This window comes from Poecile atricapillus, chromosome 2 (assembly GCF_030490865.1).
Source record: "Poecile atricapillus isolate bPoeAtr1 chromosome 2, bPoeAtr1.hap1, whole genome shotgun sequence".
In the NCBI taxonomy this organism is placed as follows: domain Eukaryota; kingdom Metazoa; phylum Chordata; class Aves; order Passeriformes; family Paridae; genus Poecile; species Poecile atricapillus.
In genome coordinates this window covers 57,503,131-57,529,839 of record NC_081250.1, presented here as the reverse complement: position 1 = coordinate 57,529,839, position 26,709 = coordinate 57,503,131, and the positions used below count along the sequence as shown (strand labels likewise).

At 37.3% G+C, this 26,709-nt stretch overlaps 1 protein-coding gene across 2 annotated transcripts in view; it reads left to right on the top strand.

The window, feature by feature from the left end:
• The first annotated feature begins 263 nt into the window (after positions 1–263).
• Positions 264–26,709, top strand: part of SLC9A3 (solute carrier family 9 member A3) — a 49,283-nt gene continuing 22,837 nt past the window's right edge. For both annotated transcript variants that reach the window (XM_058831276.1, XM_058831274.1), the window contains exons 1-2: positions 264–464; positions 24,613–24,915. In XM_058831276.1, coding sequence (XP_058687259.1) covers positions 275–464; positions 24,613–24,915 — 493 coding nt within the window. In that variant the 5' untranslated portion in view covers positions 264–274. The remainder of the gene's footprint in view (positions 465–24,612; positions 24,916–26,709) is intronic.

Sequence of the window (26,709 nt, the reverse complement as noted above, 5' to 3'; positions counted from 1 at the left end):
CTCCGCCTCCGCCCGATCGGCAACAGCCTGATAAAGGCAGGTGCGGGAGAGCAGCGGGACCCCAGCTCGAAGCATCTGCTTGTGCACGGAGCCCCTGACCCGGCCTTTGCCGCCCCGCGCAAGGCGGCTCCCGGTCGGGCACAGGAGGGGACCCCGCCGGCCGCAGCCGTCGGGCGCGTCCCTGCCAAGGGACAAGGACCTCGCCCCCAAGGACCTCCGAAGAGGCGGGATCTCTCCGGGAAGGGGAAGCAGGATTTTGTTGTGTGGCTTGAAGATGAGGCAGATATCTGGAGTGGCGCTCCTCCTGGGGCTGATGGCTCTCCCAGCGGCGCTGGGACAGAGAAGCTCGGAAAGCCCTAAATATAGCAACCAAAGCTTTGCCATCGTCTCTTTCAAATGGGATCACGTCAAGGAGCCGTATATCATTGCACTCTGGATACTTGTGGCCAGCTTGGCCAAAATCGGTGAGTCTGGAGTTACATATTAATACATGTCCTCTCCTTTTCCCTTCCCCCTTGCCCTTCTCCCACCCAACAGGGTGTCTTCAGTAAATGAAGAAAGCTTATCATAGGTCCGCTGACCCGTTTTCAGGGGGTTTATTGTACTCTGTCCTGATTTCATAATACTGCCCTACACGGCGCTTAGCAGGGTGATTTTCACCAGCCTCGAGGGGTTACCTAGTTCATTTTCACCGCCCACGACTGTGGCTTCTGCATCTGACTCCTTGTAAACTCTTGCAATTCCTTGAGACCTTGCATTCCTCTTGCTCCCAGGAAAAACTTTTTTGCGAAAGTGAAACAGAAATCTGGCCTTATTGCTTACACAATATCTATTCGGGTTTATGATATGCTTTTCTCCTGATTATGATTGTTAGCTCTATCAGCTGGTAACATCAAATATAAACATTGCAAATCGCACATATGAATTTAGCGTTCTCTGCTTTGAAGTGCATTGCTGAATTAGTGAAAGAACATAGTTTAGAGAGAAATCTGACATGTATTATCAGACCATCTGATGTAACTGAAATAAAGATAAGCTTTAGAGCACCCAGAATTTTCTTCAAGAAATTGAAAAAAGTGAAAAGCCAGGATTTAGCCTAACTTCAGTGTTGTTTAAATAAATTTATATGAATGCTCCAACTCTTGTGTTCTGAACTTTGTGACTTTTCCAAAAGCAATCTTGTGTCAATAAAAGTCACCGTTTAATTGGAATGTATTTTACTTGATTGATGCTATTACTTTCAGACCTTTTTGCCTTTGGATCTAAAACCAGACATCCGGTTTGGCTGACACTGTAAATGACAGTTTCATTTAAAATAAATCTTTTCCATAATCAGTCTCATCTCAGAAGGTTAGCTGAAAATCCTACTGAAGGCTTTCCTGAGCTTGCACTGTTAACACTAATTTAGTATACCAGAATCACATTCCATGGATTTTTCATGCTACAGAGAATGAAAGATGCAAAAAGGTATACTTAGGTATATTCTGTCTAGCACATAGGACAAGCATGGTAAGACCTGGATGGAAAATGCTGCCTCCAAACCCAGAAAAAAAACATTTTAAAAAGGAGTAGTATAAGTTGGGGTGATATTGGACATAATTTTCCAGGAATAGGAAATGGCTATTGGAATAGCCATCATGGCTTTTACTTGATTAACCACAGCTATATAACTAAATACCTTTATCTGAACCTGTTTGACTACACTATGCCAATAGTTTGTCTGTAGACAGTTGCTCATTGCCTAGTTTACGTAAAAGACAATTATGTTTTAATTGACTTTTATTGAGGAGTTATAGCAATTAGAAAGCTGGGAAAACCATATACAGGAAACAACTGACAACACTGAGTACCTATAAAATTCTGCAGAATAAAGTAATAAACAGGCTGCTTGTTTGAACCTTCTTTTTGAGATACTCTTCTAAGTAAGTATAGTTAGTAAGGCCTTGTGCTATTTAGGCTTTGCTGTTCTGTACATGTGGCACAGTTGTACGGTGTAATATTAGTGGTGCCCAGCCATATCAGTTTTTGTCCAAAGCCACTGAACCCAAGAACAGGACAGTTAGGTTGTACTGTATTAAAATTGCAATGGCCTGGATTCAGATTAGTTGAGATTAATATGAGCCATTTTACCATGAAGTCCTTGATATAAACTCTTGATAAAGCACTTAGTGTCAAGAGCTGAGTGATGCTGGTTCTGTTTTTAAATTGTTTGTACTTCTTTCACAGCTGCACAGAGCATGTCATTTATTAGTAGATCCTACCTATCATCAGCCCCATCAGTCTTCTTCCCCAAAACTCTCAATCTTTGTTCTTTTCTCCCTTCACATGTAATGTATTTTTGATTCTATACTACTCTGGACATGGTTTCTGAAGATGCAATAGATAACTGCTGTATTCCTCTGAGAGCACATGAATGTGTCTGCTTTCCCCACCAGTCACAAATAACACACAGAAAAGCAAGAACATACACTCACTGTTCAACAGCTTCTTAATGAAGAAATCATGAAGGTGTTCATGTAAGTCTGTGAGAAAGGGAACTGAAAAAAATAGCTTTTCAGCCTTCTGTCTGCCTTGGTGTGTCAAGGGTTCTGGAAAGTAGGTCAGAAATCTATGAGAAGATTTTGAATTGCAAAAGTCCTATGCTGGATCAGAGAAGGTTTGCATATTCAAAAAGTAGATAGAAAAGAACCAAGAAAGAAAATATAGAACATCTGTCCTTGGGTTTCTTTACTACCTGAAGCAGGTCAATTGTAGTGGAGTGAAAGTGCTGGTTTTCCTATGAGTTTTTCAGCAGGGGAGGAGCTGTTCTTACACATGCAAGCTCACTTCTCCATGGCTACAGGGATTGGGAGAGTTATTTTACTGATGGATGATAGACAACTGGGTCAGCAGAAAGTGTTCTAGGAATTGCAGTTGATACCTGGGGATAAAGGTGTATGAGAATACTTTGCTCTCTTTTGAATTAGAATAGTGTTAGTGGTTTTGTGTCCATTTGGGTTTTGTTGTTTTGGTTTTTTTAGATTTGTTTTGTTTCAATTATGTGGAGGTTTGTTGTTTTTTTTTGTGAAAAACAAGTTTCAATTAATGATGTTATATGACTGGGGGAAACATTTTTGTATTATGAGATCTTTGCAGATTTTCTGGAGCTTGATGTTCATGGTGTGTACAAGGTATCCTGCAATGTAAACTATTGTGTGTTAAATCTCATAAGTGTCCCAAATACAAGTAGATGTGCCTAGTGTTTTGGACTTTTGGAGAAGGGAACTGCTCTTTTAGTTTTAGTTTAGTCTAGTTATTGGTTAACTCTAAATATTGCTACAAATGAAACTGTGGAAAACAGCCTTCATACAATTGGCTTTCATGCATTATAGAAAATAAAAAAATTGTTCCTTCCATTAAACTTCTGATGCATCTTGGTCTACTGTTTTACATAATCTAATTGATTTGATTTGACCCTCTTCATTTGAAATATTCCCACTCTTCATTCTTCCACTTCAAGTGGAACATTCTTAAGGTTCACAGTGTTCTACTTTGGCTAATGATCTTTATTTCCTCTTTTGATAGGCTGTCTTATCACTGCAGAGGAGTATCCTTGTGGGATAGGGCCAATAAACTAGTTTCATTTGTAAATCTAAGCCAGAAAATCCTCTTATCTACATGAAGAAGGTACACGAGGTACAGCTGAGAGCCCTCCTAGTGGACTTCACGTGTCCACTTCCTGGTATCTCAGTGCTCCAGATGAAATAAGCAGTACCACTGAAAAAGAATAACCTCTAAATGCATACATGTGTGTATTTATAGCTACAGACAGTACAGACATTTCCTTGCTGTAGCCCTGCAGGTAAAGGATATACCATTTTTAAACAACATTCTTACACAATATAGTTCTGGTTTTAGATGAAAGACACTTGTATGCTGACCAGACTCTTACGTTCTTTCTAAGTTCACTTGGCCATGTGTTCTTCTTCTTCACATGTCTGTCACAGATAACATCTTGAAAATAAACTTTGAATAAATAGATGCATAGAAGACACAATATTTTGGCAGGAAAGTCTCTACAGAAAGAGGTAGGAACAGGTGGAAAATCAGAAAACTTTGGAAACAAGTAGGAGAAAGAAAGGAGTAATGAGCTCACAAGCTAAAAATGGCTAAGAGAAGAAATTTTTTAACACTGAAAATTGTGCACAGTTTTTTCTTGAGGGTATTTCTCAGGCCATGTCACTGAAAAAAAAAAGAAAGTATGATTTCTACTTGAGAGATGCCTAGTACATGATGAGAGAGAACTTGTTCAAAGTTCTAGGAAAGAGAGATTGAATTTATATCTTTATTGGAGGCCATGTTGGGGAAATTGTGAAACTCCTTCTTGCAGTAAAAATCCTTTTCTGTACTGTAACATTTTTATAATATTTTTCAACGTTTTTACAGAAGAATAGGTATGTGTCCCAAAGTGGAAAAAAAAAAAAAATCCCTACAAAGAAGCCTTTCTGTCTGTCTGCCCCCCTGGATTTTCTCAAGGTGTGCAGATAAGCAACTGGAAGAAATGGTGGGAGAGTGAGTAACTATGAACAGGAATGAGGAAGGGTACACAGCCTTTTCATTATCTGAGTCAAACCTCTTGCCAGCTGTTTTTGTTGGTATAGGTTATGCTGAGAATGTCACAAAAGCTTTTTTTAATTTATTATTTTTTTTTAATTTCTGTGTACTTGCACACAAATTCTAAAGGCTTTTATATAAGAAATTAAAAAGTGGGAGTGAAATCTGAATCCAGGGCAGCTGGTAAATCTGTCTTCAGGAATGCCACAATGCTATGGAGGAGGGGGAAGAAATGATTCAATAAACAAACACTCAGGAGAAGGCTGGTGAAGTGTCAGATGGACTTGTTGAGTCCATCAGCTCTTGAGACTCCAGGAGGACACGAGCTGCAGAGCACAACACATCGCTAAGCTTAGAGATATGGGTCCCCACAAACGCTCTGGTTTCTGCACGCCTGAGCTCCTTCACATTGTCTCAAACTACCCTGAGAAAGGAGCTCTTTAGAGTATTTTGTTAACACAAACAATTGCTGCAGAGAATTTTAAGCATGTTAGGGATGGGCTAGGGAAGGAACTGTGAAATGCAGGTCTAACCGCCCATCTAATTTAGACTCCTGCGGCAATATTTTCTTTGAAGAAATCAATAACCCTCCCTCCAAAGCAAACTGTCAAAACAAAAGCCCATTTGACTCCAAAGTTTCTCCTCCTGGCACTCTAGCTACTGGAAAGTGTCAGTTACATAGAGAAAGTGATTTAGGGTATTGTTTTAATAAAATAAAAAATGTGAGACTAGCTCTTCTGTTGGCAATTCTTCAGTAAATGACATGGTTGGAAGAAATGTTGAAGGATGATTCGCAGGACTTTACGGGGCATATTTAACTGAAAATGGAGTCAAAGATTCAAAGGTGATGATATCACCAGATCCTGCAAAATTTAAGCTACTAGCCTCCTCATGATTGTAGATCTTGTTAAAAGCTACTTTCATTAGCAAGTGATAATATGGAAAAAGTCTTTACATTGTGACTTAGGAAGTCTGGACTTGGCAATCTTCCCCCATATCTTGACAAAGATAAGAAGGGGAAAATGCTTCTTTTACCTTTATACTGAAGTCAGTAGAAGATGAAACTGGTTAGCACACTTATAACAGAAGCACATGCATTTCCTCCCCAGATATGCATACAAACTGTAAAATTGTGCTGGCAACTGTTACATACTTACAGTGTCTTCATTTTTGTAAGATGCTGTATTTCCTTTTTGCAAAGTGCTGCTTAGAATACCTTCAAGCTAGGAATGTTAATTACTGTAAAATCTCTATCTTTTAAATAAATACCTTTTGTATCCAATGTTTTATAAGTTTTAGGCAACTGAAAATAATATTTCCAAAACAGACTACTAGCTTTGCATTTCCAATGGTAGGAACAACTGTGTGAGCCATATTTCTATTATATTTATAATCTGAAAGTGACTGCCTATTCCCACATTTTATTTCCATGTTACTCTTGTGCCTTACTCATCCTTTTCCTGTACATCCTGTCTCCCTGTAACACACATCTATCTTCTTCCCCCTCCCCCTCCAAGTCTTGCAAGTCTCAAGTCTTAATTATTTAGAGCAGGGAAGAAGATATCAGGATAGTATAATTTGACAAGATTCAGATTACATCCCCTGGCGAATAGCAAATGTACAATGGCAACTTGTGTGAATTACGTAAGAAAACAATGGCATTTTGAGAATGGCCCTGAATTGAATACAGTTCAGGCATGCATACCTAAGGAAGGATCTCTGCCATCAATTACTTCCAGGCACCTGTGTGCAAAGTGCTCTGCGTTCTCTGCAGAACAATGGAATCCTTTTAATACTGTAGTCTTAGGATTGTTGAAAACATTGATTTACTGTCTTCAGAGCTCAAGCCACTTATTACTAAGAATGATCTAAACCCTCGAAGTGACTGTAAACATGTAATGCAGCAGACCACAGCCCCACAAGAAGCAAGAGCAAGCAGCAAACCCTTCCAGGTGCATAGAGGTTCTTCAAGTGAAAGGCTCTCAGGTTTATTTTTGTGGACCTTTGCTGTGTTAGAGATGTGTTGAGGCAGAGAAGCTGGTACTGGAAATCCTGAGTTATTACTTTGTTTGACACGTACAACTAGAAGCCTGTCAAAAATCAGTACTTTTACTGCAAGTTTGCTTTAAGAAATACTTGGACTCCAACTAAAAGAGTTCTTCCCCCACTATTTACCAGAGTTTTAATTGCTCTGAATTAAAGGGGTAGTGGATTACTTAGTTCTTCTATATCTTTCATATGGCTTGCTCTATCCCAAGATGAAATGTTGAATCCAAAGTTATAAAAGAATATTTCTTATCTGAGTATTTTTTTCTTTCAGGAAAATGTCTTTGATTTTCTCTTCTCACTGCAGCAGTGCAGTTAAACTAATGGCCTGAAGAACTAGAGTCTTTAATTGTTATTTAGTTTGTTGACAAGTGGCAACCATTTAATACTGGAAACCATTAAAATAGCCTTGGTAAACCACAGAATATGGTGGATTGGTTGTGTTGCAATATTTTGTTTCCTTTTGTAAAGCAATTTGCAGAGTGTTTACCCCTGTGGAAGGAGTGACTTGATACCAATTGGCTGCTATGTAAAGCACTGTAAAGTCATAAATACTGAAACTACAGGCTGACTAGGAAGAGCTAACCAAGACGGAATGCAAGACACCAAGTGGAAACACTTTTAATTAAGGCACGAATAGTTAATGTTCATTCATGGAAGAAGAAAACTGGAAGGAAGGTATTCTGAAAGGCCTGCACAATAACAAGGGTTTTAAGTAGTTGGATCTAGAGAGTTTTCTCCTTCCATTAATTGAAAATAGAAGCAGTAACTCTGGATTCACTAAAATGTGCCTAGGAGAGAAGTTCTGTTTTATCTAATGAAAGAAAAAATGGCTTGCTTTTTGTCAAAGCCAAATGTTAAAATAGCAGTACTCACACACCAGGAAAGAAAATTTCAGTGTAGATAGTAGACTGATTTTCAAAACCATATTGGTTATGATCCTTTCTGCTTCAATTGCAATTTTTTAAAAATGGGGAAGAAATGTTTAAACTAGAAGCTTTATGGATTCAGCCATTCATTCAGTTTCATAAGTTGAGCTTTGAGGAAAATATTAAATATTAAGAAACCAGTAAAAGTCTTTAGACAGTGAGACTTCACACTTAAAATCTCCCAGGTGCAAACAGATTGTAAACTGATGGAGAGACTTGCTAGCTCCTTTATTAAAATGAATATTATTACATTGGTTTGGTAATATAATAATATTCCAGGGACTAGGTGATACCAGTTAGTATAAGATGGCTTTATGTTAATATTATGTTATGTTAATGTTAGTATTGTTACTCAACAGTTGTACTGGAAGTAGAGTTGTTATGTGATCATACATAAAATTAATATAGATCTAGTATGGAGATTATTGCAATTCTACTCCAGTGAAATACCAAAACAGGTGAATATCTACATGTAGATTTTCAGACTTTGGCAGCTTAGATATATGCTTAGGAAATTCAGTTAATAAATGCTACTTTGTGGTTTAAGTGATCAAAATATTCATTCCAGAATGACTGAAGCAGTCTGTGAATGCTTGCTCTTCTGTCTACGCAGTCTAGAGTTTAAAGTGCTCTAAGACCTGGTTTGAATTAAATATCCGGATTTTCTGCTGAAATATTTCTAGCCCTAAGCTATTCCATCTTATATTTCATTCTGGGAATGAATTCGGGGCAGTAGTGAACTGGGGAAAACCGTTGGATACTGGGTGTCCTGTAGCGTTCACATAACCATGAAATAACAGTATCACAGGCTTGTTGAGGTTGGAAGGTGCAACATCTGGTCCTGTGCTCCAGCTCACCCAGGGTGACCTACAGCTCATTGCCCATGATCATGTCCAGGCAACTTCTGGTGATTTTCAAGGATGGAGACTCCACAACCCTTCTGGGCAACCTGTGCCAGTGTTTGGCCACCCTCACGCCTCTGCCAAGCTGCTCTCCAGCTGGGTGGCCCCGGCATATGCTGGTGTGGGGGTTATTCCTCATCAGCTGCGGGACTCTGCACTTCTCTTTGCCAAACTTTACAAGCTTCCTGTCAGCTCATTTCTCCAGCCTGTCAAGGTCCCTCTGGCTCTACCCTCTGGCCTATCAGTCACTCCTCCCAAATTTTTGCCAAATTGTTGAGAGTTCTCTCTGCCCCATCATTCAGATGATTAATGAAGATGTTAAACAGGACTGGACTCAGCACTGACCCCCGGGGTTCACCTCTAGTTACCAGCCTCCAGCTATACTTTGCACCACTGATCACCGCCCTCAGGGCCTGCCCATTCATCCAGCTTTCAATCCACCCAATTGTCTGCCAATGCCCCCTACAGCAGCAGCCTGAGGCTGTTCTGGGAGACAGTGTCAAAAGTCTTATTGATGGCTCATTAGAAACTCGTCAGACACTGCTCTCCCCTCATCTTCCAAGTGCATCACTTCATTGTTATCAGGTTAGTCAAGCACTTTCATGTAGTGACTCCTGAGAAATTTCTTGTCCTTCATGTGTCTTTTTACAGAGTTAGTTGCTTTTATCAATTATATCTGCAGAACCCTGGATTAGCAGTGGTCATACATGAATGGACCTTTATCTACATTTTACCTGGTCAAAGAAAGCAACATTTCTGTATGCAATTGGTACACTTTGGTTAGCTGGTACAAAATTGCACACTACAGAGGAGAGAACAATACAAGGTGGCCATATAGTGGCCAAAATGGTTGTGCCATGATGAATTAAATAAAGGAATGACCAGGTACCAGCATAAAGTTTTTCTCTAAGCTAGGTGCTCTCTTATCAGAGTGGCTTCAATTTTCTGTCATGAATAGCTTTCACTCATATGTCACTTACCTTTCTGCCTTCTCTTACCTGATACAGTGGGAGTTTCATATCTTATTTTAGCCAAAGCTTTCTCCAGGATGAACTGATATTCTAATGAATAGTATCACTTGATAGGAACATGCAGTAAGATCTGTTAACTGGTAGTACCAAGCTCAAGCAGAAGCAAACGAGTCAGCAGGAACATGTGTAAACTCAGAGATGGTGTTTGTAGTGGACCCTATTTCCTACAAATCCCTCTCCTGTGCACAAGCTGTACACCAGAAAAGCACACCTCTGTGTTTCTCCTCTGTACCAAGCAGCTATTACTTCTGCCTCTTCCACTTACAACACCGGCAATTTGCAACCTTGTTGCAGTTTGTCCATTTTTAATGGGCTTTTCTCAAGAAGACTGCCTTTGCCCTGCTAAAAAAAGAACCCTGAAGTTACTGCCATGATGTTTTTCTATTCCTTCCCAATATGATACTCATTTGGCTAACTTAATTTCACAAAAGACTGCAAACTGACTCTGGATAGGAGGCTATTTCAATTATTGAACTGGTATTTTGTCAAGAAACATTATTGAATTGTAGCTAAAGTTATTTTTAACTCAGTTACTTGCTCAGATCAGCTGCTGTGAATGATCATTAGTGTAGAACAGTGTATTTTTTTTTTTTCTAAGTAGAACTACTGCTTAAATGCTGTATTTGTTCTCGTGTTTCTCCCTTGTTTCACTTGCTACCATAGAATCCATGCAGAAAAGTGATCACAAATAGCTTTATAGGCAAAAAACTAATTGAAGTTGCATGCACAGTCTTTCTGGTGTAATGAGCTGAGAAAGATAGTCTACATCTAAAAAAATGAGCACTTTTGAACTGAGCAGTGCCCTGATTAACAATGAAAAAAGTATCAACAATGATAAAAGGTATGAGAAGAAGGGCAGGATGGAAGTCACAGATGAGGGTGCTGTTACAAAAGCATAAAAACACTGGAATTAGATTGTGAAAGAACAAGAAGAGCAGAAGGAATCTCCATATTTACATTCAAAGCCTAACAAACACAAAAATGTATTAATTAATTTCTCAATTTCTGTTGCTTTGTTATTGTGAAGATAAGCATTTGACTGCCATTAAAGGTTTCCTGTTAAAATATCTTCTAACCATTAAAAAGATTTTGTCATAAACTACTGCCTGACAGATTCTATCAAGATGTCTGTTAATCATAATATCACCAGTTAGCAATGTAAGATTTGTGGCACTTTGCTCTATAGAGCTTGAAGAGGATTGTATTGGCTCTTGGGCAATCTGTCCTCAGGAGGACTCATCCAGTAGCTCTCCGTGTTATCCTGTGAAGAACAGTGTATCTGCCATACAGGCAGCATTTCTTAGACAAGAGAAATAGGCAACATCAATATTTTCAGCTCAGGGTTGTGCTAAGTATTCCTTCAAATGAGGGAGTCACGCTTCTACCTGCTCCCAGAGATTCTGTAAATCTGTGCTATTTGAAGTTGGATTTGCCAGTTGCTGCATGGAGCAAAGTCTTATGATTGAAGGCAAGAGTAAAAGATAGTAGTTCACCCTGGCTAGATATCTAAGTGGTTGTGTAGCATCTATAACAGAGACCGAAACACGTACTAATGAAAACTTACATTGCTTATGCAGTAGAAGTGTCTGGAAAAGGAAGGCTGGTTTTGTTATTTTCTCCTTGACAAAATTTAGGAAAAAAGTCAACACTCCTCCAAAATTTTAGTTAGAAATAAAGTACATAGCAAGTTCAGAAACTTTAAAAAAAAAAAAAAATTACTATGATAAATACAGCGCTGAAGTCAGTGAAAAATAAAATTTTGTAATTCACCTTCCCTGTCCCCTGTTCAAGTTAATTCAATTTTCAGGCATTCTCTGATCTGAGGGTGAGGTTATTACAATTTACATGAACTTCAAAAAAAAGGACTGTCACATTTGCCATGGGCTTAGGGAGAGAAGCAATTCCTTAGTACATAATACATTAATCTTATTTGAACCTTATGTTCCCTAGCCTTTCAGTAAACAGAAGAACATCTTGTTTTCATGTCTTGAATACTTGTACTGAAGAAAACAGTAATTAAGGGAAAAGCAAATTTTTTTTTAAACCAAAATTATTACTTTTGAGCACTTAATAAAGCATCTTAATTCTTCAGCCTTTCTTAAGGAATACAGCACAGCTGACCTTACTAAAAACCATAATTTCTAAAGCATGTTCACTTGAATAATGCTGTTTGGTGTTTGAAAGTATGAGGATGTAAAAACAGCAGGAGGAAGTATGAAGTTTCCTTCTGTTTATTGTGATTTATGAGTAAAGATTAAAAGCAGTCCAAGATAAACCTGCCACTGCAAGTGGAAATTCAGCTTGTGTGTGGCTACTGAAGTGCTTGTGTCAGGAAAGACCTATGCAAAAGTAAAGGAGAATGCTTAGATTTTCCTTTTGCTGCCTGGTGTAGCACGTGTTGTCTGTTGCATTTTGGAGGACCCCAGTGTGTTGAAAGTCAGTAGAATCTTGTCGATATGCCCTCATGTGATAAATGCTTTCTGATTACAGGGAGGCTAAGAAGTACTACTGCCAATGGTAGGGTTTCTGCTGTAGTGCCTAAAACACAGAATCTAGGATGTGCTTCTATACCCCTCAAGGAATTTTCTGGGGAGGGTGGGAGGATTCCCACTCTGGGTTGGATTGTGAGATAGAGGGGGATCAGGGTATTGTATTTCCAGGGGTTTTCTGTGAGGGGTGGACAATAATGTGTGAATCAGTCACCTTTTTTCTTGTACTGCTCTGGCATTGGTATTGCTCCTTGTTTTATTTTATTGTTGCCTCCTGGGCTGAATCAAAAGCAACATGGCCAGCAGGTCAAAGGGGGGTGATTCTCTCTCTGCCCCTCTGTTGGAATAGGTCCAGAGGAGGCCACCCAGATGACCAGTGGGTTGGAGCACCTCTCCTATTAAGACAAGCTGAGAGCATTCAGGTTGTTCAGTTGGAGAAGGCTCTGGGGAGACCACGTTGTTGTCTTTCAGTACTTAAAGGGTGCCTATAACAAAGACAGGATGGACTTTTTAGCAGGGCTTGCTGGGGTAGGACTAGGGCTAATGGTTATGAACTAAAAGATTCAGGCTATAGAGAAGGAATAAATTTTTTTGTGATGGAAGTGGTGAAACACTGGAGCAGGTTGCCCAGAGAGACAATAAATGCCCACTCTCTGGAAATACTCAAAGCCAGGTTGGATGGATCTTTCAGCGACCTGGTCTAGTTGAAGATGTCCCTGCTCATTGCACGGGTATTAGAGTAGATGATCTTCAAAGTTTTCTTCAAACCCTAACTACTTTAGGATTCAACTGAACTTTAATTCACCTTCTACTACCAGCTATATGTGTTAATAAAAGTAAAAAAGAGGCACTACTGTGGATAGTTTAGTAATATTTGATTACTACTGAATTCTTATTGCTCCCGAAGTTTAATTTTTGCACAGATATTTTTAAGAATATATGCAAAATATTTTTCCCATGTTGGAAGGGATCTGACTATATAATACACATTCTTGAACAAAGAAAAGAATCCTATGCTGATACGACTATGTACTTTATATCTTACAATGGAACCATGCTTAGTCTATGTATGTGGCATTCTGGGATGTTTTTTACTTAGGAAGGGATTTGTGTCTGGTTTCTACCTTTCTTTTTTCTTGAAATAAACAGTCGTCTTAAGTACCCAAAATGTTTGAGTTGTGAGTTGGGCTTCAAATACAGCTTTAACCAGTTGTTTTGTTCCCTTCCTTTTTATTTCTCCATTGTGGAAAATAATGTTAAACTCCTTGTGAACTTCTTTTCACACATTATCCTTTCTCATTTTGCCTGAGCACGCATTACAAAGCACAAATGCAAACTGGAAAAAACAGCAGTCTTATCACCTTGCTGCTGAAGGCATTTCAAAACATCACAGCTATTTTCCATGCGCTACATTTTGCAGTATAAGGACACTAATTAAACTACAATTCTTCCTGCTGCTACCATCGTGTACATCACCTCTCAAATGAGATAATGAAGGTATGAGAGTTAATGTGTTACTTAACTGGAGAAGCTGTAGGGACAAAAATCAAAAGTCATGCTAAAGCACATTGAATGATAGCAGTATCTCAGAGCCATTTGCAGGAAAAAATTAGAGTGATATAAACTAAAATGCACCTTGCTCTTAAGACTAAGAAAAAATAAATCACATATCTGGATTTCTGAGCAAATTTACTTTCTTATGGGCAGAAATGAGTGCATTCAGTAACAAAGCATGTCACATCTTCTGTTTTCTGTTGCCTAACCCAGAAACTTACCTGCCTGATTGGTGAAAATGCTATTTTCTCAACCGATAGAATACTCTGTAACTATTGTAACTTGAGAATTGTTGCCTCTTTCTTTCCCACATATCACCTTGCTCAGTTCTTTACCATATTCTTTCTGACTAGAACTACTAATGTTAAAAGAGCTATTGTGTCATGAAGTGAATTCCATAATGTATTCTCCATAATAGTATATGGAGAAACAGGTAAGTGACAAGTTATGTCTAGAGCATTCTTAAAGACAAAAGTTTTTACTTGCTTCTCCATTTTCTGACAAAGCTCTGGGATCCTAAACCACTCACTGAAATGCTTCCACAGCTCTATAAAATTAGAGAATCATGGAATCATAGAATGGTTTTGAAGGAACCTTAAAGATCATCTTCTCCCAATTCTCCTGCATGGGCAAGCACATCTTCCCTCAGACCAGGTTACCCACAGCCCCATCCAACCTGGTCTTGAACACCTCTAGGGATCAGAAGTCCACAACCTCTCTGGAAACTTGTTCCAGTGCCTCACCACCCTTACAACAAAGAATTTCCTTCTAGTACCCACCCTCCTTCAGCTTCAGCCTCAGCCTCATTTTCCCCTTGTCTTTTTACCATGTGTCCATGGGAAAAGTTCCTCTCCAGCCCTCTCGCAGTCCCCCTTTAGGTACTGGATCGTGCTATAAGGTCTCCCTGGAGCCTTCTCTTCTCCAGGCTGAACAATTCCAACTCTCACATTCTGTCCTCATAGCAGAGGTTCTCCAGCCCTATGATCAACTTAGTTGCCTCTGCTGGACCTGTTCTAACAGGTCCATGACTTTGCTTTGCTGGGGACCTCAGAGCTGGATGCAAAACTCCAGGTGGAGTCTCACCAGAGCAGTGAAAGTTTCTGAAATTATGCATAAGAGCTGTAGTCCACCATGAAACTCTTCTCTTATCAAGCTGGGGACTGTCTCCTCCAACATAAGACTGGCAGAACTTGGAAACTTTTCAGGAGGTGCATTTACTTTCAATGGAAACTAGCCTGGCATACTTTGTTAATTCTCTCGAATTTATTTTCAGTTTTAAGCAAGAGCTTCTTGACATATCTGTTTGTTTGGGCTTATTTATTTGTCTGTGGGCATTGCTAATGAATTTGAACATTCTAAATGCTTATTTAATTTACTGCTGTAATCAGGAATACTTCCACTATAATTCCATGGTATTCCAGTTGTATTAATTGCAGTCTTACCGGGGTGGAATGTAAGGGGCAGGAATCAAGTCAGTCTGCCAGGGCCTGAAAAAAAGTGCTTTCCTACCCCATGACTTGGAGCACCCTTCACAGCTATTTGCCCTAGCCCTTAGGGTTTAATTATGTCCCTCATGCCTTTCCTAGTAGCAACAATCCTTACTTGCTGGAAGCAGTACAGGGGGAACTACCATATAAAGATGTTTTCAGAGTTTCAGGTTACTATTTGTATTCATTAAATTATTTCTTCCTCATCTTCTTTTTCTTCATGTACAGTAGACCTCCACCAGGAGAACTAGTTCTGGTTTTTTTTCAGGCTTTGGTAATTCCTTACACAGTTTATCATACAACAGAATAACTGCTTTTATACATTACTAGTAACCCATTTCCATGCAGTTTTTTATCTGTATGAACAGATGCCAAAACATTCCCATGAGGATGTCTTTGTTTGAATTAATTTATCATATTAAAATGGAGGTTAAAAGGAAAAAAAATATCTAAAATTCATAGTGTGAAACTCAGTTCTTGGCATTTCTTTATTTAACCCATGTTATTGGAAAATAGTTTGGTATTTTAAAAATAAAAAAATGCTTTCACTATCCATTAATGACTTTCAGTGAATCTTTGAAGACAATTTTAAAGCTGGAGCAGTTGCAATATATTGCAACTTAATTTTAATACCTTTACATAGCAAGTGAAGCAGTTTTATGATTCTTTTACTGTCCTGTTTTATATCCTCTACTATACTTCAAGGTGTTTCTAATGTGTACTTTGCTCTCATTTTGAAATATTATTTTTGACTGTTCCCATTTTTCTTTCAGTGCCGTTCAGTTCCATAAGGGCCAATGCTACCACACTTGCACTGCAGTGGGACTGCTCCTTCAAAAAAGAACTATTTGGCATAATTATGATAAACTGTGCCTGACTGTTTAAACTTCATTATGTTCTAAGTGCTTATAGAGGTAATAGTTGCTTACTCACACACTTCTTTGAATTTGACTTGAGGCTATCTTATTATGTTATGACCTATCAGCCAGGAACCTTGACCTGTATGTTGGTTACATTTTTAATTGCTAACATATTTTGTTAATTGTTCACCTACAGAGAACAGCTACCTCAAATCTCCTCTTTAATGAGCTCATTACAATGCTGTATGCTTTGTAAATGGTGACCATTACTTGTGTGACAAATAAAGAAAGCTTTCTTGAGCTGGATTAAACCAAACTCAAACCAGTCCTTCCATATGAAGGACTTTTGTGCCTTGATTAGGAAAAATATGTCCAAGATTAAGTATAAATAATATTAGTAGGCATGCTCATGTAGTATTTTTTAAGGCAGTATCAAGATGCAATACCAAAAGTGGCTTTTACTACCTCTTGAACAATATATGTATATTACATTTCTGAGTTTCTTCAGATATAAAATAACTCCATGTTTTTTTCAATAAATCTCTCATTTTTTTCCCTAGATTGGGAAAAAACATAACGTACTGATTAATAAAATAATTTCATGTTTGTCTAAGGATTATTGATAGAACAAATTCTTAAAATCAGTTTTCTTAAGAGATTTTTGCCCGTTGTATATAAACAATTCAAAATGGCAACATTGATTCTCAACACTTGTTTTGTTGTTGCAAGGTCCACAGAACAGAATCCAAAGGACTATAAAATATGTTGTCAATCCAGCGAACAGGAAAGAAAGAACTTTGTTGATAAAGATTAGAAAGGCAAATACAGATAATAATGATCAGCTTCAGTTCTGATGAGTCTGCCCAAACACTTCCTGGACAGACTAGAAATGCAGTTCCCTAATGCCTTGAATCCTTGCTTCAACCAAGCCACTCTTAGAACACAATGGAAGATTTTTTTTTCCTTTGATTTAAGCCTAAATTAATCTGCAAATAAGACAGGGTAAAATAGTTTCTGTGTGGATAAAGAAGAGATGAGATAAAAGTATGAAACTATAAGAGGATTATTTTTCAGTCACAGGAAACTAGAGTTTAGTTTTTGGACTGGTATTATGTAGGGCTTTGGTTCTACTCTTTTTTGTTATTTACCACTGCACAGGGGTGGGCCTTCCTACTGGAGGTTTCTGATGACACATTTCTACAGGTATTATCAGCATTCATGTAGATTTGGCTATTGTACAAGGAAAAACATATAATCCTGAGTACTAGGAGAAGGGATGTAATACAGTAATACTAAGGGCAGTTTCACTCACAGGAATTGACATGAGAATGGGAAGGGGAAGAGAGGTACATCTGTACAAAGTGAATACAGGGTGACTGTGAGTCACCAGTGTGATGAAGAATCCAGCATGTAGCTGAACTATAGACTGTGATAGGAAATTATTAATGCCGTTGGACCCACTTCTACTATGACTCATGCAGAATGCAGTCTATATTTCTGATGCCTCTGTATCCACAAAGGTGAACTCTGAGTGAAATAGAGCTGAAGACTGAAAAGAAGTAGTTTACTTTAATAAACCAGAGACAAGTAACAAAAAGACAGTGTATTTTTCTCTCTGCTTATATACTAGGAAATGGAAGAATTAATATTAGGGCAAACCAGCCATTTAAGAAAATAGATATCACTCCCACAAAGGAAAATGGACATTAAACAGCTATGAACAAGTTCAGGCCAGAAATCAGAATGAAGTCTCTAATTGTGATGAGGGCTAGTGGTGTACCTTCACATAGACTTAGCTGGAGCAATAATCCTCTGAAATGAAAATAATTAACTATGGTGGTGTAATTATGAAGGTCTGGATAAAAAGCAAAATAGCCCTTCTAGTGCTTATGGTCCTTGATAAGAATTCCCAGTTATTCTACACAGGCTACATAAGCAGCTGTAATTTGTTGAAAGGTGTGCCTGGGGTTATACAGGCAAGAAGTGCTGTCAGCTAAAGTAGGAAACTCAGGAAATGAAGTCATGAAAGACAAAGAGATCCAGTACAACTGAGGCCAATGCACTGAAGGATGCAAAACTGCTGCATCTGTGAAAATAATAAAAATTACAAGGATAGAGCAGAAAGTATAAAGAAATCGAGTATAGCATGTGCAGGAGGTTTATTGGGGAACTAGTAAGTGGGCATGACTGCTGAGAAGTAAAGGGAGCCATAATAAAAGATAAGAGAATTATAAACAAGTAAAACTTCATTAAACAGGAAATCATATCAAAAGCCTTCTCTTAGTAAAGAGTGAAGTAAGTAGAGATTAGATTTACCAGCAAAACTTCTGGAGAAATTTGAGATTAAAGTGGTAGATGTATAAATAAATTTTTCCAATAAACAGAAGACAACAGTAGTATTGAAGAGAACTACTTATAGAAACCCCCCACATGATTAAAAAAGGAAACACTAACAGTCATTATTTATTGTTAAGCAATTGTCTAAACCATTACAAAGGGGAAGTTTGATAAGGATTTTGTGCTGTCCATTTTATAAGAAAAATTCACTGTTAGACTGGACTGGGTGATGTGCAGACTGGGACTGACATATACGGCCCTCAGTATCATCAGAGCACCACAGCACACACCACAGGAAACCAATTAAGATCAGTGATTATATGAGGTTCTTGATAAACCAAGAATGAGAAGTAATTATAAAACAGTGACTGCTCATCTTCTTTTTAGATGTCAGGGCTCCTACTTACACATCTTAATGGGAAACAATCCTAGTCTAATCTAATCTAATCTAATCTAATCTAATCTAATCTAATCTAATCTAATCTAATCTAATCTAATCTAATCTAATCTAATCTAATCTAATCTGATCTGATCTAATCTACATCAGTCTTTCAAAGGAGTATATAGATTGAAAAAACACAGGTGAAAAATAATAGAAAATATACAATTGTCTTTGTTCCAGCATCTACACACAGTTCCTACGCCATGAATGCTGCAATCTCTTGCAGGGGTTTATATGTATAGGCCATACATATTTCTACAGCTCTGCTGCTTCTTTCTTGGTATGGAAGATGCAGAAGGTTAATCTGAGCTGTGACTCTGCAACTGACGTGTGGGCCTGTGGAGGAAGGGAGTGCTCAGGGATCCATGCCTTTTTGGCATGGGAGAAGCAAAATGGTCCTTTTTTGAAAATGCATGCTCTGAATTAAATTTAACAGGGTTTGGACATGTCTTAGGTAGACCAACATAATAGCAATGGATCAGGGCTTTCCAGAGTCTTTTGAACCACATTACTGACCACCTACAGCTGATATAATTTAGGTCACAAACTGTTATTTGACTATACTTTGAGCTATTATACAGGCAAGATAAAACAGATTTTTTTCCCAGGTATGCTATAGGAATTTTTTTGTTTTTGTTTTTTGTTTTTTTCATTAAATAATAACATGTATCTGCAGAGGGCACCCCTGAAAAAATTGCAAAAAGGGTAGAACTAAGCAGTTTTTGAATTGAATTCCATTATAATGCTAAGGAGAATGTGAACAAGCAGATAAGGTAAGATACAAAAATTTCATGCTTGCCAGTCATCAGCTACTGGAAGATGTTTAGTAGAGAGAGTTCCCTTTGGGCAGAATATTCTTCTGTGTAATTTATTATGCCTTCTCTTAAGAAGTTTCTTTGTTGTGCTATTAAAAAAATCTGATTGTGTGCAGCCTTGGAGATACTGTTATTTGCATCTCTGAAAAGTAAAAAAGCACAAAGGAGCTCGCAGTGTTTTGCTCTCACTTTGGTCAATGGCAAGGGTTTCCGCCAGCTACAGAGATTCAAGTCTTGGAGCTCCAATAAGAAGCACCCATGGCTTGATGAAGCGTGATAACTTCAATTTTATAAGCCAAAATAAAAAGTCAGAACTGGAAAACAGACTGAAAAGGTAGTGTCAGCACATATTTGAACCACTAGTAAAAATGCACATGGGAGACCTCACACCTGCCACTAACCCTGATATAGGAGTAGCTTAGAAATGTTTGTAGATTCGTATCTGTGTTTTCACGGAAACTATGGAAATGATAAGGCTGATCATATTTTAATTTTCTAAATTATTTTATGAGTCCTTGGATTTTATCCAAAAATACATGGAAAAAAATCAGCAGAGAATTATCATCATTATTATAGGTCAATTCTTGATTTCTCTGGATGACACGTGGACTGTGCATGTGCAGTAGGTTTTGTGCTTACTGGAACAGTAATATTTGCTGCAAAAATAATATCACTGTTTTCAGAGACTTTATTTTACACTATCAAAGTTAATGGAAATTTAATGATTCATTTGAAATAGTGTTGAAATGACTGCACAAATCCTGAAATTTAGCAGTATTTTAAATAGGTAGTTTAAGATTTTTGATTTTACAGTGCTGTATTTTCAAAAGATTGTAAATCTATCTTGAATTGTTAATTTCATCTGGAAATACCGCAAAAAATCTACATCTAAGGTATTAAAATATTTCCTTTGATAAAGAAAAAACAGTATTGATTAAAAATAGGTTTTGTTAGAGATAATTTAAAAAAAAAGAAAACGCTACTTCAGAAAATTTTTTTAGTTGTCTGCAAATATTACAACTTGAAAATGAATTGTACAATATCTCTATTTTATTATTTTTAAATTCTTTTTTCTTTCTTTTAACCAGTCTTTCTGTCTTCATTTCTATGAGTAAGTGAGAAAAAGCTTATTCTGTTGAATCACATCTTCCAAAGCAGTCACAGATGGCCTTAGAAAGCAAGAGATAATTCACTGAATGCTGTAAATTCCACCGAAGGATTTAATCTAAGTTACTGCATTTATAAAAGGCCATAAATCCCAACTTACTTCTTAAAGTATGTTTAATTCTTTGAGTCAAAAGAAAGTGGTTCCAGCCACCACATCATAGATGGCTAATTTGTTTTGTCTTTCTCATCAGATAGTTTAAATGCCACAGTCGCTTTTCCTGGATCTCAAAGGAAGCATCTGAAAAAAATCACAGGATGTTTATACTGTGCAACTGTTTCTTAATTCTGTAGAAAGCTTTTAATTTGGTGATGCTCAGCTTGAATTTAAACACAGTTTAGCCAGCAGCCAGTCCAACCTGCTTTCAAACCAGGTATAGCGTGTAAAGGAAGAGAGGCATATGTTTAACTTTTTCTTTAATACTGTATCTAGACTTAAGTAGAAGAATTCCAAATGCTTAAATGTTAAAATGTTGAATGTTAAAATTTGTAGATCACAAAATTGCCCTGTGCACAGTTATTTCTTTTATGCTGCGAACTGTCTACAGGTGTTCTTCCTTTACCCTTCCCCTCTCCTCATTAAAATGTATTAATGTACTTTTCTTTATTAACAGCAGTGAAAGTAGATAATTTAATTTCTGGGTCCATCACAGAGTAATTTATCTGAGTGGCATGCTATCCTCCTTCCTCATAGCTGAAATTTCTTTCACATCAGAATCAAACTAAACTCTTCGTCAATTAAGATTGCTGGATTGCATTTTGCTCCTCAGTGAGGTGAAACACCTCATCATGATAAACATTTAGGTGTAATTAAAGCTTCCAGTTCGACTTTGTCATGGGGATATAATTAATTTTTTGGGATAGTTTTAGGATCTCTTTTAGACAAGTAAAGGCAAACTTTATGAAATGCAAGTGTTATCATTATGTGAGTTAGTAATACTCCCAGAATACATCGGAGACATTGCTTCAGAATAATGAATTACAAAAATAAACATTAAGGGGTGAATTTGGAATTAAACTATCTCTATCAAATTCCACAAATGTAATAACTACTCATAATGTACGATCTTGATCAAATAAATTTTATACACATAGCCAGAAAAAAGGAAATCTCTGTAGGTGCAAATATGAGTTTAAACATTAATCTAAGTTCCAACTGCATCTCAGTCCAAAGCTATTTTACTGAATTTCATCAGTTGTGGTATTTTCCTTTTACACATTTCTATGCTTATAGACATATTTCTGTTAATCATATAGCATACTATCTACCTGAAGAGTTAGCCAGGAAGTTCTCTTAAAACAAATACAGTCAGGTTTTCAGATTTTGCTTGTGCCAAATATGAAAATTAAGAGGCTTTTCTATAGAGGCTCCATTCATGCAATAACTTTCCTGTCCATGGCCTGCATCCTTAAACTAACAGAGTAGAAGAATTTATTGCTGATAGTATTAAAATCTGGTACAGATAACCAGTGGGCTGGAGTTAAAGAGGACAGAGACAGATAAGACAGAACTGATTCACTGGGAAAAATGTGACTTTTAGGAGGAGACAATGTTATAACGAAAATCAGATTGACTTCCCAGCATTCAAAGCTGGTTTTGGTTGCAAAGGGGAGAATTCTACAGAATATGAAATTTTAGCTGGGCATTGTTTTTTTTTTTTTTTTCCTAAATACCTGGTTTTGAAATGTCTTCACAGGTTCATTTAAAATTTTTAACTTTAACTTCTTGTTGTCATGCCTTATCTGCTAATGTAAGAGTAGGAAAAACAGACTTTGGTTAGTAAGACTAGCTCAGCAACATTCATTTTCAGGGATAAGGAGATAATCCCCTTTTCTGTGATAAATTAGTTGATAATTCACTGGCTGGAAATTCAAGGAATCAAGAATGACTAGTAGGAAAGACTTTTGAGAAGCTAAGAGTACGTGGAGTAGTAGCTAGTTTATTTTTCTTCATTTAATTTCCTCTCTCTTCTTCTTTTTTTAATGCAAGCCCATGGGATTTTATTACAAAGAGAGGAAACTAACAGAAAAAACAGAGTGTTTGTTTCTGTGAAGTGTTATTAATATTTCTTGATTACATGACACTGATGACATAGAAAGCTGGCATGGTATAGTCAGCTTCACTGAATGCAGTTTGCTTTCATGTCTGATTGCTTTTGTATTAATCTGACTTTTTAGCTGTGTTCTAAAATGTTTTCAAGTCTTTTCTGCAAACACTCAGGAACATCTACATTCACACTCATTATTAGCATAGGAAGGCTGTGGTCACTTTTCCTTTCATGTTTTCTATTCTGATGAGACCATGAAGGTTCTATATCTTAAGGAACCACATTATTGTGGGGCTGCTGTAATGATGGATGGTGCCTGTGCAGATGCAGCCAAGGCAAAAGCTGACAGTTCAGGAGTGGGGACCTTAAAACACTCTGAAAGGTAACTAGTAAATGTTTGACAAGGACAAATACTTGGATGGGAAGAAAAACAATGGTCTTTCAGTAGAGTAACCTGGTCTGAGATCTCTGCATGGTCACAGGATTCTTCCACTGTGACTTAAGAGCCTGGAATAATGATGTGCTCTTTCTTGTCCAAGCTAGTTCTGAGCTAAATTGCGTTACCATTGTAACATCTTCAACACAGCTGATGTTCAAAACAGGAGAAGCTTGGTGGTTTTTATTGAAATTTTCTTCCTGAACTGTAACTTACATTTTCAACACAAAGCTATATAAGTAAAACCACATTTAATGGGTCAGTTTCACAAAGTACCAGGGTTCAGGCCATCTGGGACCTATCACTACTTAAGATAAACTGAAGGACAAGCTTACAGAAATCCCAAGAATGTCAATTAAACCACCTGTCCTTACTTGCTATTAAACACTTCAGCCTCTTTTTCCTATTTTATGTTCCATCTTTCTTTGTAGACTTGACTTCTCTCTGTTCTTCTCTCTGCTCTTTTATTTTCTTTTATCTGACCCCTAACAAATGCACTATAAATATATGTTGCCATATGTATTTGCAGTTCTAGCTATGTTTCTGTCATCTTGAACAGTCCGTTTTTTTCTGTCTGGTTGTGCCATCTCTCTGTCTCTTTAGATTTGCTCATGGCACTCAGTAATTTTCCCTCTTTTTAATTACTGGCTAGTTTAACAGTTTGACCACACCATACCATTACATGTTTTACTGTGATAGATACCATATACTGTTTGTCTTTATTAACAGATTTTACAGACTATTGTAACATACAAATTTTATGACACCTTTAAAAAAGAAAGCAGCCTGTTGCACAACCACTTTCCACAAATACGTATTTGAAGGAACTGCCAAACCCACCATTCCTTTAGAAAGCCTCTGAATTATGAGAAATCCTTATTAGGGACATCTTGAAGAAAAGGCTCAAAAGGAATCACCCATTCTTCATTCTGCAGGCTACATTATCAGAATATTCTTTATAAATTTAAATAAGTAAATATGAAATTTAAAGGAGTTGCCTTGAAACTAGTTCCTCTTTCAGCATCCCTATCACATCATCCAATGAGCCTGTTAATAAACTGATTATTTTTTAAGACAATCATTAGAAGGCTGGATGTGTATTTTACATATAGAAATAAACCATAATGTCATACATTTCCAGGATTTTCCCACTGCTTTTCAGCCTTGCATTTACTGCTTTGCAGAGAACACCATCTTTCCCTAAACAGATCCTGTTGTAAGAGAAAATAATCCAATGAAGGATATAAATGTCATGGAATATTGGCTTCATATAAGTTAAAATATGCTGGATAAAATCTGAAGATCAACTGTTTTTTTATTCTATCTATTGTATCCCAAGCATTTCATGCACACTTTTGGGTCTAATCACAATGAAAGCAAAACGTTTGTGTGGAATCAAAATTGCCGCCTAGCAACAGTTATTGCTCAGATTGTTTCTCCATTTAATTTCTGACTCAGTGTTTTCATATTTCCTTGCAGTTTTCCACTTGTCCCACAAAGTCACTCGGGTGGTTCCAGAAAGTGCTCTGCTGATTGTCCTTGGTCTTTTCCTCGGTGGCATTGTATGGGCAGCAGATCACATTGCCTCCTTCTCCCTGACACCAACTGTATTTTTCTTCTATTTGCTGCCCCCCATTGTTTTGGACGCTGGATATTTTATGCCAAATAGATTGTTCTTTGGAAATCTTGGCTCCATCCTTTTGTATGCTGTCATTGGGACAGTCTGGAATGCTGCCACAACTGGTTTATCTCTCTATGGTGTCTATCTGACAGGAATAATGGGTAAGTTTGATCTGCGAAGACACAATTATGAATGTCACTATATATACTGTTAGATGGGTGATAAGTTACAATTTAACAACTCTTTCCAGAAGAAAAATTCAATTTTAATGGGAGCAGTTTGTAATATCTTTATCAAATTTAAGAATGACCTGAAAATGCTTCCCTAAGGAAAATATAAAAGCTACTTGACTCCATGTCTCTTATATTCTCCTGCTCTGAATGTGTGCATACACTCTCAGGATAAAGCTCAGGATTCTTTCTGCTAATGGACATCTGGAGAAAAAAACACACTAAAGGGCTTGTTTCTTTTTGCTGTAATAGAAACTTTAAAAAGTTACTCTGGAATGGAAGTGTCTTCCTGAAGTCAGCTTTAGTATTACATGTTATATTTAGTGTTCTTTCATAATAAATGTTATTACTGTATTTAATGTTATGAATGCAATTAAGTTTCATTTATAGTAAGTGTTATCCAATATTATGTGGCTACTGAGTGGGTATATATGCATGACCCATCCACATATCTCTTTTGCATTTTCTGAGTCTGGAAATTGTAACTGGAGATCTAGAAGTTTTACAGAATGAAGTAGCAGATGTCTTATTAAAAAAAAAAAAAATAAAAATAAAAAAAAAAAAGAGAGACATTTTAAAGGGAGCAGTCCAAAGAGGCTTGAAAGGGTGGCTGACATAAAATTTCCTAGACTAGAAATCCAAAAAGTAAGGGTTTCCTATTGCTTGTGCTGTTCCCAGAGAAACTGTGGGTGTCCCATCCCTGGCAGTGTTCAAGACTGGGCTGGATAGGGCTCTGAGCAACCTGGCTGAGTGGAAGGTGTCCCAGGTGGTGGAACTGAAGGGTGTAAAAAGTCGCTTCCAGCATGAAGCATTCTATGATTCTAAGACACACTTTGTCTTAGTTACACTGCAAAATAATGGCAGAGGGCTGCTGGGAGAGGCACAAAACAACAGTACTTGATCTCTACAGACTTCCATGTAAGACTCATGTAATTGCAGATGTTTGTAATATAGACAGCTATCATAGATAAATTTTAGATATTTACCTTGTTATAGCTCCTATTTTAGAAGCAACAATACTTTCTTTGGAAGATACAAAGGTGACAGCTCAGATGCAAAAATCTTTGACTTTTAAGGTAGATAAGAGGTTTATTTTGCTTTAAGCAAAATATTTCATCCACAATACCACATTTATAATAAAAATCAGGTTTTCAGGAAGAAAATACATGACAGGGATATTGCTACTGCAGATTGGAAAAGGATGTCATCATTTAAATATCCACAATGCATGGAACAATTTAAAAAAATATGACAAAAATGTTTTCTTAAAATCCTGTTCTGGGAAATATAATGTATGATAATTACTTTAAAAAATATGTTACTATAAGTCATTAAAGGGAAAGGATTAATTTTCTTACAACATGTGAAATGGAAAAGTTGACTGTATTTCAAAAAATTTTCATTTTAGGTGAAAAATTAACCTAAATTATTCTTCTCCTTCCGATCTGTAAACAACTCTCAACTAACTGCAAAAGCTGGATTTGATGATTACATGTTCTGCTTCATCAGTATGCAAATCTTTTAGTGACAGTGTATGCTAGAACTCTGAGCTTACAGCTACACAGGAGAATGAGCCCCTACCACAGGTCACTGCTAAAGCTCTACAAGAGAAATATAGGGATGTTAATAAAGGTGAACAATAAACTGACATGTCTAGTGAATGTTAATGTTTAGAAAGAGCATTATTGGTGTACTATGGGTACCTGTCTTTGCCATGAAGAACTA